The sequence below is a fragment of the Aulonocara stuartgranti genome (assembly GCF_965226115.1).
Source record: "Aulonocara stuartgranti genome assembly, chromosome: 8".
Taxonomy (NCBI): domain Eukaryota; kingdom Metazoa; phylum Chordata; class Actinopteri; order Cichliformes; family Cichlidae; genus Aulonocara; species Aulonocara stuartgranti.
Window position 1 is genome coordinate 15,893,194 of NC_138959.1, and position 17,252 is coordinate 15,910,445.

General features: G+C 40.2%; 1 protein-coding gene across 1 annotated transcript in view; it reads right to left on the reverse strand.

Moving 5' to 3' along the window:
* The window catches only part of LOC309713168 (IgGFc-binding protein-like), a gene marked incomplete at its 5' end in the record, with an annotated part of 57,791 nt that overhangs the window by 28,496 nt on the left and 12,043 nt on the right, over nt 1–17,252 (reverse strand). Inside the window, 16 exons of the mRNA XM_082544569.1 lie at nt 1,204–1,356; nt 2,717–2,913; nt 3,087–3,324; nt 3,968–4,566; nt 4,659–5,211; nt 5,329–5,912; nt 6,069–6,588; nt 6,675–6,962; nt 9,299–9,451; nt 10,813–11,009; nt 11,182–11,419; nt 12,063–12,661; nt 12,754–13,306; nt 13,424–14,007; nt 14,105–14,681; nt 14,768–15,168. Of these exons, the coding sequence (XP_082400695.1) occupies nt 1,204–1,356; nt 2,717–2,913; nt 3,087–3,324; nt 3,968–4,566; nt 4,659–5,211; nt 5,329–5,912; nt 6,069–6,588; nt 6,675–6,962; nt 9,299–9,451; nt 10,813–11,009; nt 11,182–11,419; nt 12,063–12,661; nt 12,754–13,306; nt 13,424–14,007; nt 14,105–14,681; nt 14,768–15,168 (6,434 nt within the window). The remainder of the gene's footprint in view (nt 1–1,203; nt 1,357–2,716; nt 2,914–3,086; nt 3,325–3,967; nt 4,567–4,658; nt 5,212–5,328; nt 5,913–6,068; nt 6,589–6,674; nt 6,963–9,298; nt 9,452–10,812; nt 11,010–11,181; nt 11,420–12,062; nt 12,662–12,753; nt 13,307–13,423; nt 14,008–14,104; nt 14,682–14,767; nt 15,169–17,252) is intronic.

Sequence of the window (17,252 nt, forward strand, 5' to 3'; positions counted from 1 at the left end):
ACATCAATACAACCATTATAGCCCAAATTTTAATAATATGTCTGCATTAAGTGCATAGTAATTACATAAATTGCAAAAAAGTGCAATAAACTACAAAAAATAAATCGTTTTTGTTTTTTTAACATATATTTCTAGTTAGAGAAATTTAAGAGGCTTATCCCTCAAAACTTTAAATACAAAAAAGTTGCACAAAATAGTTTCCCACCACAGGAAATTTATTTTGAGTGTCTTTATAGTTTTATTTTTGAAATACACCAATTTTTATATACTGCAGGAAAAACGAAAATAAATATTATAGTGCAAATTTGCAAAAAAAACAGCATATGCATCAAAATAAACTATTTCCAGCAGTGCAATATGAGTCCTAAGCATCCCAGAAACGACACAGAAAGTCATAGAGTCAAACATAACTTTTAAAAACACCAGTATAGGCTCATAAGGCCCTGATGGTAAAAAACTACATTTCCGGAAAATGACATCACTTCCGGTTTTGGGCAGGACATGGCGGACATGCGATAGTTCACGCTGATGGATGTAGGAAGTGTTACAAACAGCTGATCGAATCAGCAAAGCGTGTTTCTGGAATATTATGTTTTTGTTGCTGCAAGTGCTTTTTATGCAGTTTTTGCAAAGCTATATGTGGAAGGAAACTGTGACTTAGGACAAGCTGGTGGCATAAGATGTAAGTACAACTCCTCCGGTTTCATATGCAAAAAAAATTATTGTGCTAGCTTATGTGGTTGCAATGCTACCAGGATTTAAAGATAGTTATGCAACACAGAGCGTGCCCGCTCCGACCGGCTTTAAAGGGTTAAGTAATGAATGCATGAACTAATTTTTTGGCGTCACTCTCAAATAGGATTTTTCTAATTAAAATGCAAGAAAGCCATTCTAATTATTTGTTTAATATGAGCACTGAAGGACACAACCTGGTCAAAAACAATGCAAACATTTCTCTTAGTGTTACTGGAGGCCACGGTAATCCCAGTCCGAGTGTGCATCTGGTTAGACATCATGTTTGTAAGAGTTTTATAGCTGAGTACAATAATCTTATCTTTATCTGAATTTGAAGCAGAAAATTAAAGATCATCCATGTCTTTATGTCTTTAAGACATTCCTACAGTTTAGTCTCATGGTTTCATTGACAGAGCTGGAGATCATCTGCATAGCAGGGAAAATGTACACGATACCTTTGAAAGATACTGTGCAGGTGGTAGCATTGTAACAGCCCAGCTGGCCGTCTCTGATGGAGCACTGCTGTTCAGGAGTGCACGACGAGGCAGAACATCGCAGGTCATTTGGAGCGTGACATTCACATCTCTGGGAGCAACCATCTGTCCAGAAGGACTCGCCAGCCTGTGAACCACACCACACCAAATCATAGCCAAATTGATACAACAAATACAGTTCTTAAAATACCATTTTGAAGGATTTTGTTTTCATTAATTGTAGGTGATTTAGTGCAGTAATTGCTAGATCACTGCAAACTGCAACTATTAATGTACTAAATATTGTGACAGAGCAACTACTCATATCTGTTGATCTTTCTCCCACAGAAAGGACAGATGCTAAATGCCACAATTTCAAGAAATTGTTCTGTTCTGATGTAGCTGTATAATCTTCAACTGATTGTTTTAATGCATTCATTTATTTAGGGACAGATTTTTTCCCCCCCAAAATTCTGCAGTTTAAAGAGTTAGAGCATCATTCTGCTTGTATAGCTACATATTAATTATTTTCTTTTTAGTGGTGTAATATAAAACAGTCATAATAGCTATGCTGAATATATGATAGCAAATGAAGACCTTTTTTTGTGATCCTAAGATTTCAGTTATATGAAACTATAAACTGTAGTTTTGCATTTTGCAACCCTATTATTTGCTATTTCATAGAAACTACCACATTTCCAGGTATTCATCATGCTTCCTGAAATTTTTCATTTGGTTTGGATTTTATTCGGTTATTAACATGGAACTAACATTTTTTCCATGTTGCAGCCCTGATTCCTGGTTATTAGACCTAAACTACCACATGTTTCCAGGTAATGTCAGTTTGCATTTTGTAGCCTTGTTTCTTGGTTATTGAACAGAAACCAACATTGATTCCAGGTAAGATATCAGATTTAAACATAATATTTACGGTGATACTGTTGTCAAACAAAAAAGAATGTTGGTGAATGAGGCAGGATTCATTCCAGCATTATGGCAATATGGTAATGGTATCCCAAAACATTAAAACTTAAAATCATATTAGTATCTTGTTACCCTATTATTATGAGGTTAGTATATATAAAAATGTGTTTAATTGTTAGTAAATGTGACTATACTATTACTAATTGGGTTTTTTAAGCTCATGTACATACATTTGTATCCATATTATCACTTATAATTTATGGTCTGTTATTACATAGATTTAAATGTAATAGTACTCACTAGATCACTTGGTTATTACTCTGGAAATGAAGTGGCAATTATTTGCTATATATCTTGTTTTTATCTTCCTGTTTCTACCTTGTTACCTCAATATTACCACATTATTACTGAGCTATAATAGACTCTGTTGTTTCTTTAATATATATTTCTGAATTTTAAGCTTTGTCACAGTCCAAAACACTTCACGAAGCTTTCTAAATGTAAGAAGGGCAAGTCTGCTGATTCTGCTGATTTGAAGGGAATTACTTCAAAGAGTATTTACTATTGACTTTAATATGTCTTACATCATAGTAGAATCCATCATACTGGCAGCCACAGCTTTCCACTGGGACACACCTGGTCCCACTCTTGATGAAGCCTTCATCACAGAAACATCCCTCAGAGCAGAACTGCTCACAGGTTTCATCAATGTGACTGGAACAGGTGTGGCCACAGTCAGTACCGCACAGCTCATAATGGCTGTTGGCTGGACAGTCCAGTGCTTAATAAGTGAGAAACGTGACAAATGGCACTAGTCAGACATACCACTTTTAATGTAATACAGTGTGGATACAGTGAGTATTGTAAAATTGTTGGACTTTTTTATTTCTGAAGTGGTTAGCAAATTTCTTGTACATTTAGATATAAATAAAATATAATGACATGTTGACTCACTGCAGGTGGTGTTCTCTCTCCAAGGATAGATTCGAACATTAGCAGACTGACAGGCACTGACATATGATTCAATGGCACTGCACAAGAGATCGTGGCCTTGATTTCCTGACAAACATACATCAAACACGCAGTCGTTGAAATATGGCGCCGGGTCCACCTCTTCGTGGCAGAAACTGAAGGGCCCATCAGCTGCCTGTATCACCTCACACTGATCTCTAGCAGGCTGTTCATTGGCACACTGTGGACAGGAGGAGCCACAGCCATCATTGCACGTGTAGTTGCCTGGCACCTTCCAGGCTCTCCCAAACTCATCTGGAGATGTGACTATCGTTCCAGATGGTGTGTGAAAGTCATCATTTGGATTTCCATTGAAATTTCCACAAAGTCCACATATTTTTTCTCTGTTGATGACAACAGTTAGCAATAGTCCTTGTGTTAGTTTCATAAGGATAAATTATTAGTAAATAAATTATTTATATAGCTGGGATTATCCTGTTTTTTAAAGCATGTCAAACAAAAATTACTTCAGCTTTGATGGGTGGGAATTGTACCTGTAATTTGGTGGTACAGAGATAAACACTGCACTATATCCATTATAGGTAACACTCAAGCCAAAATTAGTGCTGACAAGTATACGAGATCCTGTTGCATAGATAGACACATTACCTTCATTCAAGACAATAGGTAAATTTCTAGTTACTCCATTCACCTAGAAGAGATATGCAAAGAAAATCAGTGGGTAGTTTTTCTAATTTTTAATTGTTATTTTTTTCATTCACAGCAGTAAAAATATCCCTAAAATATATGTAGCTGCCATTTACTTCATACACCTGAAATTGTTCATAACAATCATCGAATGAGAACTATCACTAACTACTTACTTGTACCAAACCTCTTCTGTCCCTTGACATATGCACGTCGTAGCCCCAGACATTCACAAAAACTTCAGCTACTATTGAAAGTGGAAGCCCATTCAATGCCTCATTCTTAGCTTCCACGGAAAACTGATTGAGCTCATCAGTGGCATTACAGAGGGTCACCAGAACATAGCGGCAGGTTCCTTGGAAGTCATAGGCCTTACGATCAAAGGTGATGTAGTGAGGGTCTCCAGAGGCAGAGCAGGTGCCATGAAGGTTGGGATGGCAGCCAAACTCGCCCTCCACCACACGGCAGGACTCCTGGGGCCCACAGGAGTTGGGAGTACAGTGGACGTTCCCTGTAGTGCCGTTACAGGTACACAAGCTCTGACATTCTTCACCATCCCAGAACTGCTCACCACCTTGGTGATAGCGTCCTTGATGATAGCATCCACAAGATGTTGGTGGAACGCACTGGTCACCATTGAGGATAAAACCACTGTTACACTGACAGCCCTCCTGGCACACAGTATCACAGGTGAAGGGGAAAGAAAGGCTGGGGCAAGCAGAAGGACAAGAGGTTCCACAGAGTTCATAATGGCTGTTTGATGGGCAGGTTAGTGCTGGAGAAAAACAAACAGGTTAACATAAAAAAGCATTTTTAAACATTTGGAGATCATGGCTAGAATTAATTCAAAAACAGTTGAATGCTTACCACAGCCAGTTGCATTTCTCCATTGTCCTAAGGCAACACCCTTCTGTTGACACATTAGTGCATAATCTCGTAGGACACCACACAGAGTTGATGCTGGATTGTTAGAGCCCCCCATGATCTCCACACATACATCCACCTGCTGGCTCGGGTCAACCACAGACCAACAGGGTACAAATGGCCCATCTGGTGAGCTGAGAATGCCACAGTACTCAGTAGAATTGTAATTAGTTGTAGAATTTTGGTTCATGCTTTCCACGCAGTGAGCAGCCAGAGAGCCATCTCGCCAACTGTCTCCAAAGTCCTGAGAACTGTTGATCAGGACACCGTTGGGTGTATTGAAGTCATCATGTGGATGACCATTGTAATTACCACAGAGTCCACCCAGTGAACCATTGTAGACACCAGGAGCAGTGACACGGACAAAGTGAGGCCAGACTGTCTGCACAGTTACACCAAAGGAGGTGCGAATGATGACACTGTAAATGCTGCTGTGGAAGATCTGGATTCGGTTGGATGTAGTGCTGAAAGGTAGCCTGATCAGCTGACCGTTAACCTGCAGGATCATCCAGTTTTTTGCAGTTAACAAGACTTAAACAGTATTGTGTCCGTGTACACATAAATAAATATTAAAGGAAGAACATAATTTTAAGTAAGTGTTCCATTCACTTACCTTCACTTTACTGTTCCTTGCCATCTCAATAGATACGTGTATCCCCTCTGCTTCAAAATGCAGAATTCGTGCAAAACCATGCTGGCCTCTTGGCACTTTTTCTGCTGTCACCATGAAGTGTGGGTGACTGGACAGTCCCATAACTTTGGCAAGTGTCAATCGACACGCCCCAGGATATTGGTATGTCAGTCCATCAAATGTCTGATATGACCCTGGGCCTCTGATCCAGCATGTTTCATAGCTATTTGGTCTGCATCCTCTTTCTCCATCCTCCACCCTGCATGATTCAAGTGGGCCACAACCATGAGAGTGGCAAGTCATGGAGCCATAACTGCAGCTACAACGTCTCCCACAGTCTCCGTCTAGTATTACAGTTTGTCCAGAGCGGTAGTAACGGCCCTCAAAGCTGCAGCCACACTCAGCATGAGGGACGCAGACCCCACCACTGAGGATGTAGCCTGAATCACAGATGCAGCTTTCCTGGGGAGGTAGAGGGCAGTTATGGGTAGAGTTGGGATTAACACAGGTAGGTGGACATCCTGTGCCTTCAGACTCAAAGTGGCTGTTGGCTGGACATGGGATTTCTAGGCATAAGAGAACAACATCGATATTTACATCGGTGGAATTTTAATACAATAATATTTTGAAATAATGCAAAAAAAAAAAAAAAGTGATTAACATACCACAAAAGCCAGGTGTCCTCCAACTTGGTAGCCGAATACCACTTTGTTGACACTGACTTGCATACACACTTAGGGCTTGACAGAGAATAGGTCGGTACCCTCCTCCTACACACAGATCATACACACAACTGTCCACAAAGGACTGTGGAGGAAGTTGCTGATGGCAAGCCGTGAAAGGTCCAGAACTACTGCTGAGGATACCACAGTGGTCAGTGTTGCTGTACAATGCTGTCTCTTCTACAGTGCAAACAGCACAGTCCAGACCTCCGCACTGTGGCCCACAGCCAGGCTCATCATCCCCAGATGCTTGCCAGCTGTTAGCAAAAACCACATCAGAGCTCACAACCTCACCGTCACGAGTTTGAAAGTCATCTCTACGAATGCCATTGAAGTTTCCACAAAGACCGCATGTACCATTCTGGTAAGTGTAGGGCAAGCTGATCTGAACATGATGAATTGTGTCATAAGACACCACTAAACCAAAGTCAGTGCTGACAAACACAGAAAAACCTGACTCATAAACCTGCACGGTGCCATTGCTAAGGGAGAATGGAGTGAATGCAAAGTTCCCGTTAACCTGTAAAAAAACCAGCAAATATATCAAGTGAGAAAAGTATATCTGGTCATAAAGTGTAGAATTTATCCAGAATCAAAATGACCAACCTTAGCCTGACCATGGCGTCCTTTGACAAGCTCAATTGTGTCATTGTAGACATGCACTTTCACCAGTCGTGTCCAAGAGACTTGAGTACTGTCTCTGTGCTCATTTTTGCCTTCTACTCTGTAGTAGGGCCGTCCACTATTACATTGCTCAGAGAGAACATACGTGCAAGTGCCTTGAAAGTGAAACACTGTGTCATCAAAGGTGTAGTAATGGGGATCACCGCTTATGGTGCAGGTTCCTCTTGGCACTGTCTGACAGGAGAACTGGAAGGAAGCTGGCTTGCAGATCTGTGAAAAGGAGCACGGCTCATTGCGGCACTGCAAGCCTGTTGAGGTACATGTGCACTTCTGTGCACAGGTCCTGTCACTCCAGAATGAAGCACCCAGCTGCACTAATTCACCTTAAAAAGAATAAAAGGAAATGTCCCTTATGCCTTGTGTTAAATGTCCAGACATTTACATTCATAAAGCTTTAGGAAAAAACTTTCAAACCTTACATTTTTTTCATGTACTGTCAAATAACAGCAGGAATTGCCTCAAGGCACTTTATATTGTAAACTAAAGACCCTCAAATAACAGAGAGACCACTGCAACAATCCAACAATGCCTAACAGCAGTCTGAGATGTGCTCTGTTGGGAGGATACGGCACTATGATTTCATTAAGATAAGATGAGGCCTGATTGTTCAAGACCTATATGAGGAAAATAATTTTACATTTGAATCTGGCTTTAACAGGGAGCAAAAGAAGGGAAGCTAGGATAGGAGAAATATGTTCTTTCTTTTTAGTCCCTGTCCGTACTGCAGCATTTTGGATCAACTCAATGCTTTTCAGTGAGTTTTTGGGAAAATCTGATAATACAGACCGTTCTCACTCCCGAGGCGTAACATCCCGACGTTTTGTCACGTCCCATGGCGTTCCTGAGGAACGCGAAAGGTGACCTTCCGCGTTCTTATGGTACGCGCCGGGTTATGGATGAAATCAAGTGGAATGACGGTCCTGCGGTAATAGAGGTTCCAGCCCTGTATTCCAGCCCTAAACCTAACCTTATTCCTAACCCTAACCATAACGTTATTCCTAATCTTAACCAGTACTTTAATGGCATGAAATAGTGTTTTCCCAAGCGATGTTGAGAAAAAGAGCAAACATTTGTAGATTGAGACCAAACGGTTCTCATATTCCCACATTTTTCCGATCTCGTCATTTAGGAACGTGTTGGGTGTCCAAAAACATAATATGTTGACAATTTGTCACCTAGCATAAAATGTTACACTTTGAGAGTGAGAACGTGTTGGATAATAACGAATCACAGTAGGCCAGACTTTAACCCTTTAAGACCTACCATAGAACCAAGTCTGCCAGAGCTTACTTTATATTTTTACATGCTGTAGTGCCATTTTTGGGAGCATTTCAATTTGATATACATCAATACAACCATTATAGCCCAAATTTTAATAATATGTCTGCATTAAGTGCATAGTAATTACATAAATTGCAAAAAAGTGCAATAAACTACAAAAAATAAATCGTTTTTGTTTTTTTAACATATATTTCTAGTTAGAGAAATTTAAGAGGCTTATCCCTCAAAACTTTAAATACAAAAAAGTTGCACAAAATAGTTTCCCACCACAGGAAATTTATTTTGAGTGTCTTTATAGTTTTATTTTTGAAATACACCAATTTTTATATACTGCAGGAAAAACGAAAATAAATATTATAGTGCAAATTTGCAAAAAAAACAGCATATGCATCAAAATAAACTATTTCCAGCAGTGCAATATGAGTCCTAAGCATCCCAGAAACGACACAGAAAGTCATAGAGTCAAACATAACTTTTAAAAACACCAGTGTAGGCTCATGAGGCCCTGATGGTAAAAAACTACATTTCCGGAAAATGACATCACTTCCGGTTTTGGGCAGGACATGGCGGACATGCGATAGTTCACGCTGATGGATGTAGGAAGTGTTACAAACAGCTGATCGAATCAGCAAAGCGTGTTTCTGGAATATTATGTTTTTGTTGCTGCAAGTGCTTTTTATGCAGTTTTTGCAAAGCTATATGTGGAAGGAAACTGTGACTTAGGACAAGCTGGTGGCATAAGATGTAAGTACAACTCCTCCGGTTTCATATGCAAAAAAAATTATTGTGCTAGCTTATGTGGTTGCAATGCTACCAGGATTTAAAGATAGTTATGCAACACAGAGCGTGCCCGCTCCGACCGGCTTTAAAGGGTTAAGTAATGAATGCATGAACTAATTTTTTGGCGTCACTCTCAAATAGGATTTTTCTAATTAAAATGCAAGAAAGCCATTCTAATTATTTGTTTAATATTAGCACTGAAGGACACAACCTGGTCAAAAACAATGCAAACATTTCTCTTAGTGTTACTGGAGGCCACGGTAATCCCAGTCCGAGTGTGCATCTGGTTAGACATCATGTTTATAAGAGTTTTATAGCTGAGTACAATAATCGTATCTTTATCTGAATTTGAAGCAGAAAATTAAAGATCATCCATGTCTTTATGTCTTTAAGACATTCCTACAGTTTAGTCTCATGGTTTCATTGACAGAGCTGGAGATCATCTGCATAGCAGGGAAAATGTACACGATACCTTTGAAAGATACTGTGCAGGTGGTAGCATTGTAACAGCCCAGCTGGCCGTCTCTGATGGAGCACTGCTGTTCAGGAGTGCACGACGAGGCAGAACATCGCAGGTCATTTGGAGCGTGACATTCACATCTCTGGGAGCAACCATCTGTCCAGAAGGACTCGCCAGCCTGTGAACCACACCACACCAAATCATAGCCAAATTGATACAACAAATACAGTTCTTAAAATACCATTTTGAAGGATTTTGTTTTCATTAATTGTAGGTGATTTAGTGCAGTAATTGCTAGATCACTGAAAACTGCAACTATTAATGTACTAAATATTGTGACAGAGCAACTACTCATATCTGTTGATCTTTCTCCCACAGAAAGGACAGATGCTAAATGCCACAATTTCAAGAAATTGTTCTGTTCTGATGTAGCTGTATAATCTTCAACTGATTGTTTTAATGCATTCATTTATTTAGGGACAGATTTTTTCCCACCCAAAATTCTGCAGTTTAAAGAGTTAGAGCATCATTCTGCTTGTATAGCTACATATTAATTATTTTCTTTTTAGTGGTGTAATATAAAACAGTCATAATAGCTATGCTGAATATATGATAGCAAATGAAGACCTTTTTTTGTGATCCTAAGATTTCAGTTATATGAAACTATAAACTGTAGTTTTGCATTTTGCAACCCCTATTATTTGCTATTTCATAGAAACTACCACATTTCCAGGTATTCATCATGCTTCCTGAAATTTTTCATTTGGTTTGGATTTTATTCGGTTATTAACATGGAACTAACATTTTTTCCATGTTGCAGCCCTGATTCCTGGTTATTAGACCTAAACTACCACATGTTTCCAGGTAACGTCAATTTGCATTTTGTAGCCTTGTTTCTTGGTTATTGAACAGAAACCAACATTGATTCCAGGTAAGATATCAGATTTAAACATAATATTTACGGTGATACTGTTGTCAAACAAAAAAGAATGTTGGTGAATGAGGCAGGATTCATTCCAGCATTATGGCAATATGGTAATGGTATCCCAAAACATTAAAACTTAAAATCATATTAGTATCTTGTTACCCTATTATTATGAGGTTAGTATATATAAAAATGTGTTTAATTGTTAGTAAATGTGACTATACTATTACTAATTGGGTTTTTTAAGCTCATGTACATACATTTGTATCCATATTATCACTTATAATTTATGGTCTGTTATTACATAGATTTAAATGTAATAGTACTCACTAGATCACTTGGTTATTACTCTGGAAATGAAGTGGCAATTATTTGCTATATATCTTGTTTTTATCTTCCTGTTTCTACCTTGTTACCTCAATATTACCACATTATTACTGAGCTATAATAGACTCTGTTGTTTCTTTAATATATATTTCTGAATTTTAAGCTTTGTCACAGTCCAAAACACTTCACGAAGCTTTCTAAATGTAAGAAGGGCAAGTCTGCTGATTCTGCTGATTTGAAGGGAATTACTTCAAAGAGTATTTACTATTGACTTTAATATGTCTTACATCATAGTAGAATCCGTCATACTGGCAGCCACAGCTTTCCACTGGGACACACCTGGTCCCACTCTTGATGAAGCCTTCATCACAGAAACATCCCTCAGAGCAGAACTGCTCACAGGTTTCATCAATGTGACTGGAACAGGTGTGGCCACAGTCAGTACCGCACAGCTCATAATGGCTGTTGGCTGGACAGTCCAGTGCTTAATAAGTGAGAAACGTGACAAATGGCACTAGTCAGACATACCACTTTTAATGTAATACAGTGTGGATACAGTGAGTATTGTAAAATTGTTGGACTTTTTATTTCTGAAGTGGTTAGCAAATTTCTTGTACATTTAGATATAAATAAAATATAATGACATGTTGACTCACTGCAGGTGGTGTTCTCTCTCCAAGGATAGATTCGAACATTAGCAGACTGACAGGCACTGACATATGATTCAATGGCACTGCACAAGAGATCGTGGCCTTGATTTCCTGACAAACATACATCAAACACGCAGTCGTTGAAATATGGCGCCGGGTCCACCTCCTCGTGGCAGAAACTGAAGGGCCCATCAGCTGCCTGTATCACCTCACACTGATCTCTAGCAGGCTGTTCATTGGCACACTGTGGACAGGAGGAGCCACAGCCATCATTGCACGTGTAGTTGCCTGGCACCTTCCAGGCTCTCCCAAACTCATCTGGAGATGTGACTATCGTTCCAGATGGTGTGTGAAAGTCATCATTTGGATTTCCATTGAAATTTCCACAAAGTCCACATATTTTTTCTCTGTTGATGACAACAGTTAGCAATAGTCCTTGTGTTAGTTTCATAAGGATAAATTATTAGTAAATAAATTATTTATATAGCTGGGATTATCCTGTTTTTTAAAGCATGTCAAACAAAAATTACTTCAGCTTTGATGGGTGGGAATTGTACCTGTAATTTGGTGGTACGGAGATAAACACTGCACTATATCCATTATAGGTAACACTCAAGCCAAAATTAGTGCTGACAAGTATACGAGATCCTGTTGCATAGATAGACACATTACCTTCATTCAAGACAATAGGTAAATTTCTAGTTACTCCATTCACCTAGAAGAGATATGCAAAGAAAATCAGTGGGTAGTTTTTCTACTTTTTAACTGTTATTTTTTTCATTCACAGCAGTAAAAATATCCCTAAAATATATGTAGCTGCCATTTACTTCATACACCTGAAATTGTTCATAACAATCATCGAATGAGAACTATCACTAACTACTTACTTGTACCAAACCTCTTCTGTCCCTTGACATATGCACGTCGTAGCCCCAGACATTCACAAAAACTTCAGCTACTATTGAAAGTGGAAGCCCATTCAATGCCTCATTCTTAGCTTCCACGGAAAACTGATTGAGCTCATCAGTGGCATTACAGAGGGTCACCAGAACATAGCGGCAGGTTCCTTGGAAGTCATAGGCCTTACGATCAAAGGTGATGTAGTGAGGGTCTCCAGAGGCAGAGCAGGTGCCATGAAGGTTGGGATGGCAGCCAAACTCGCCCTCCACCACACGGCAGGACTCCTGGGGCCCACAGGAGTTGGGAGTACAGTGGACGTTCCCTGTAGTGCCGTTACAGGTACACAAGCTCTGACATTCTTCACCATCCCAGAACTGCTCACCACCTTGGTGATAGCGTCCTTGATGATAGCATCCACAAGATGTTGGTGGAACGCACTGGTCACCATTGAGGATAAAACCACTGTTACACTGACAGCCCTCCTGGCACACAGTATCACAGGTGAAGGGGAAAGAAAGGCTGGGGCAAGCAGAAGGACAAGAGGTTCCACAGAGTTCATAATGGCTGTTTGATGGGCAGGTTAGTGCTGGAGAAAAACAAACAGGTTAACATAAAAAAGCATTTTTAAACATTTGGAGATCATGGCTAGAATTAATTCAAAAACAGTTGAATACTTACCACAGCCAGTTGCATTTCTCCATTGTCCTAAGGCAACACCCTTCTGTTGACACATTAGTGCATAATCTCGTAGGACGCCACACAGGGTTGATGCTGGATTGTTAGAGCCCCCCATGATCTCCACACATACATCCACCTGCTGGCTCGGGTTAACCACAGACCAACAGGGTACAAATGGCCCATCTGGTGAGCTGAGAATGCCACAGTACTCAGTAGAATTGTAATTAGTTGTAGAATTTTGGTTCATGCTTTCCACACAGTGAGCAGCCAGAGAGCCATCTCGCCAACTGTCTCCAAAGTCCTGAGAACTGTTGACCAGAACACCGTTGGGTGTATTGAAGTCATCATGTGGATGACCATTGTAATTACCACAGAGTCCACCCAGTGAACCATTGTAGACACCAGGAGCAGTGACACGGACAAAGTGAGGCCAGACTGTCTGCACAGTTACACCAAAGGAGGTGCGAATGATGACACTGTAAATGCTGCTGTGGAAGATCTGGATTCGGTTGGATGTAGTGCTGAAAGGTAGCCTGATCAGCTGACCGTTAACCTGCGGGATCATCCAGTTTTTTGCAGTTAACAAGACTTAAACAGTATTGAGTCTGTGTACACATAAATAAATATTAAAGGAAGAACATAATTTTAAGTAAGTGTTCCATTCACTTACCTTCACTTTACTGTTCCTTGCCATCTCAATAGATATGTGTATCCCCTCTGCTTCAAAATGCAGAATTCGTGCAAAACCTTGCTGGCCTCTTGGCACTTTTTCTGCTGTCACCATGAAGTGTGGGTGACTGGACAGTCCCATAACTTTGGCAAGTGTCAATCGACACGCCCCAGGATATTGGTATGTCAGTCCATCAAATGTCTGATATGACCCTGGGCCTCTGATCCAGCATGTTTCATAGCTATTTGGTCTGCATCCTCTTTCTCCATCCTCCACCCTGCATGATTCAAGTGGGCCACAACCATGAGAGTGGCAAGTCATGGAGCCATAACTGCAGCTACAACGTCTCCCACAGTCTCCGTCTAGTATTACAGTTTGTCCAGAGCGGTAGTAACGGCCCTCAAAGCTGCAGCCACACTCAGCATGAGGGACGCAGACCCCACCACTGAGGATGTAGCCTGAATCACAGATGCAGCTTTCCTGGGGAGGTAGAGGGCAGTTATGGGTAGAGTTGGGATTAACACAGGTAGGTGGACATCCTGTGCCTTCAGACTCAAAGTGGCTGTTGGCTGGACATGGGATTTCTAGGCATAAGAGAACAACATCGATATTTACATCGGTGGAATTTTAATACAATAATATTTTGAAATAATGCAAAAAAAAAAAAAGTGATTAACATACCACAAAAGCCAGGTGTCCTCCAACTTGGTAGCCGAATACCACTTTGTTGACACTGACTTGCATACACACTTAGGGCTTGACAGAGAATAGGTCGGTACCCTCCTCCTACACACAGATCATACACACAACTGTCCACAAAGGACTGTGGAGGAAGTTGCTGATGGCAAGCCGTGAAAGGTCCAGAACTACTGCTGAGGATACCACAGTGGTCAGTGTTGCTGTACAATGCTGTCTCTTCTACAGTGCAAACAGCACAGTCCAGACCTCCGCACTGTGGCCCACAGCCAGGCTCATCATCCCCAGATGCTTGCCAGCTGTTAGCAAAAACCACATCAGAGCTCACAACCTCACCGTCACGAGTTTGAAAGTCATCTCTACGAATGCCATTGAAGTTTCCACAAAGACCGCATGTACCATTCTGGTAAGTGTAGGGCAAGCTGATCTGAACATGATGAATTGTGTCATAAGACACCACTAAACCAAAGTCAGTGCTGACAAACACAGAAAAACCTGACTCATAAACCTGCACGGTGCCATTGCTAAGGGAGAATGGAGTGAATGCAAAGTTCCCGTTAACCTGTAAAAAAACCAGCAAATATATCAAGTGAGAAAAGTATATCTGGTCATAAAGTGTAGAATTTATCCAGAATCAAAATGACCAACCTTAGCCTGACCATGGCGTCCTTTGACAAGCTCAATTGTGTCATTGTAGACATGCACTTTCACCAGTCGTGTCCAAGAGACTTGAGTACTGTCTCTGTGCTCATTTTTGCCTTCTACTCTGTAGTAGGGCCGTCCACTATTACATTGCTCAGAGAGAACATACGTGCAAGTGCCTTGAAAGTGAAACACTGTGTCATCAAAGGTGTAGTAATGGGGATCACCGCTTATGGTGCAGGTTCCTCTTGGCACTGTCTGACAGGAGAACTGGAAGGAAGCTGGCTTGCAGATCTGTGAAAAGGAGCACGGCTCATTGCGGCACTGCAAGCCTGTTGAGGTACATGTGCACTTCTGTGCACAGGTCCTGTCACTCCAGAATGAAGCACCCAGCTGCACTAATTCACCTTAAAAAGAATAAAAGGAAATGTCCCTTATGCCTTGTGTTAAATGTCCAGACATTTACATTCATAAAGCTTTAGGAAAAAACTTTCAAACCTTACATTTTTTTCATGTACTGTCAAATAACAGCAGGAATTGCCTCAAGGCACTTTATATTGTAAACTAAAGACCCTCAAATAACAGAGAGACCACTGCAACAATCCAACAATGCCTAACAGCAGTCTGAGATGTGCTCTGTTGGGAGGATACGGCACTATGATTTCATTAAGATAAGATGAGGCCTGATTGTTCAAGACCTATATGAGGAAAATAATTTTACATTTGAATCTGGCTTTAACAGGGAGCAAAAGAAGGGAAGCTAGGATAGGAGAAATATGTTCTTTCTTTTTAGTCCCTGTCCGTACTGCAGCATTTTGGATCAACTCAATGCTTTTCAGTGAGTTTTTGGGAAAATCTGATAATACAGACCGTTCTCACTCCCGAGGCGTAACATCCCGACGTTTTGTCACGTCCCATGGCGTTCCTGAGGAACGCGAAAGGTGACCTTCCGCGTTCTTATGGTACGTGCCGGGTTATGGATGAAATCAAGTGGAATGACGGTCCTGCGGTAATAGACGTTCCAGCCCTGTATTCCAGCCCTAAACCTAACCTTATTCCTAACCCTAACCATAACGTTATTCCTAATCGTAACCAGTACTTTAATGGCATGAAATAGTGTTTTCCCAAGCGATGTTGAGAAAAAGAGCAAACATTTGTAGATTGAGACCAAACGGTTCTCATATTCCCTCATTTTTCCGATCTCGTCATTTAGGAACGTGTTGGGTGTCCAAAAACATAATATGTTGACAATTTGTCACCTAGCATAAAATGTTACACTTTGAGAGTGAGAACGTGTTGGATAATAACGAATCACAGTAGGCCAGACTTTAACCCTTTAAGACCTACCATAGAACCAAGTCCGCCAGAGCTTATATTATATTTTTACATGCTGTAGTGCCATTTTTGGGAGCATTTCAATTTGATATACATCAATACAACCATTATAGCCCAAATTTTAATAATATGTCTGCATTAAGTGCATAGTAATTACATAAATTGCAAAAAAGTGCAATAAACTACAAAAAATAAATCGTTTTTGTTTTTTTAACATATATTTCTAGTTAGAGAAATTTAAGAGGCTTATCCCTCAAAACTTTAAATACAAAAAAGTTGCACAAAATAGTTTCCCACCACAGGAAATTTATTTTGAGTGTCTTTATAGTTTTATTTTTGAAATACACCAATTTTTATATACTGCAGGAAAAACGAAAATAAATATTATAGTGCAAATTTGCAAAAAAACAGCATATGCATCAAAATAAACTATTTCCAGCAGTGCAATATGAGTCCTAAGCATCCCAGAAACGACACAGGAAGTCATAGAGTCAAACATAACTTTTAAAAACACCAGTGTAGGCTCATGAGGCCCTGATGGTAAAAAACTACATTTCCGGAAAATGACATCACTTCCGGTTTTGGGCAGGACATGGCGGACATGCGATAGTTCACGCTGATGGATGTAGGAAGTGTTACAAACAGCTGATCGAATCAGCAAAGCGTGTTTCTGGAATATTATGTTTTTGTTGCTGCAAGTGCTTTTTATGCAGTTTTTGCAAAGCTATATGTGGAAGGAAACTGTGACTTAGGACAAGCTGGTGGCATAAGATGTAAGTACAACTCCTCCGGTTTCATATGCAAAAAAAATTATTGTGCTAGCTTATGTGGTTGCAATGCTACCAGGATTTAAAGATAGTTATGCAACACAGAGCGTGCCCGCTCCGACCGGCTTTAAAGGGTTAAGTAATGAATGCATGAACTAATTTTTTGGCGTCACTCTCAAATAGGATTTTTCTAATTAAAATGCAAGAAAGCCATTCTAATTATTTGTTTAATATTAGCACTGAAGGACACAACCTGGTCAAAAACAATGCAAACATTTCTCTTAGTGTTACTGGAGGCCACGGTAATCCCAGTCCGAGTGTGCATCTGGTTAGACATCATGTTTGTAAGAGTTTTATAGCTGAGTACAATAATCTTATCTTTATCTGAA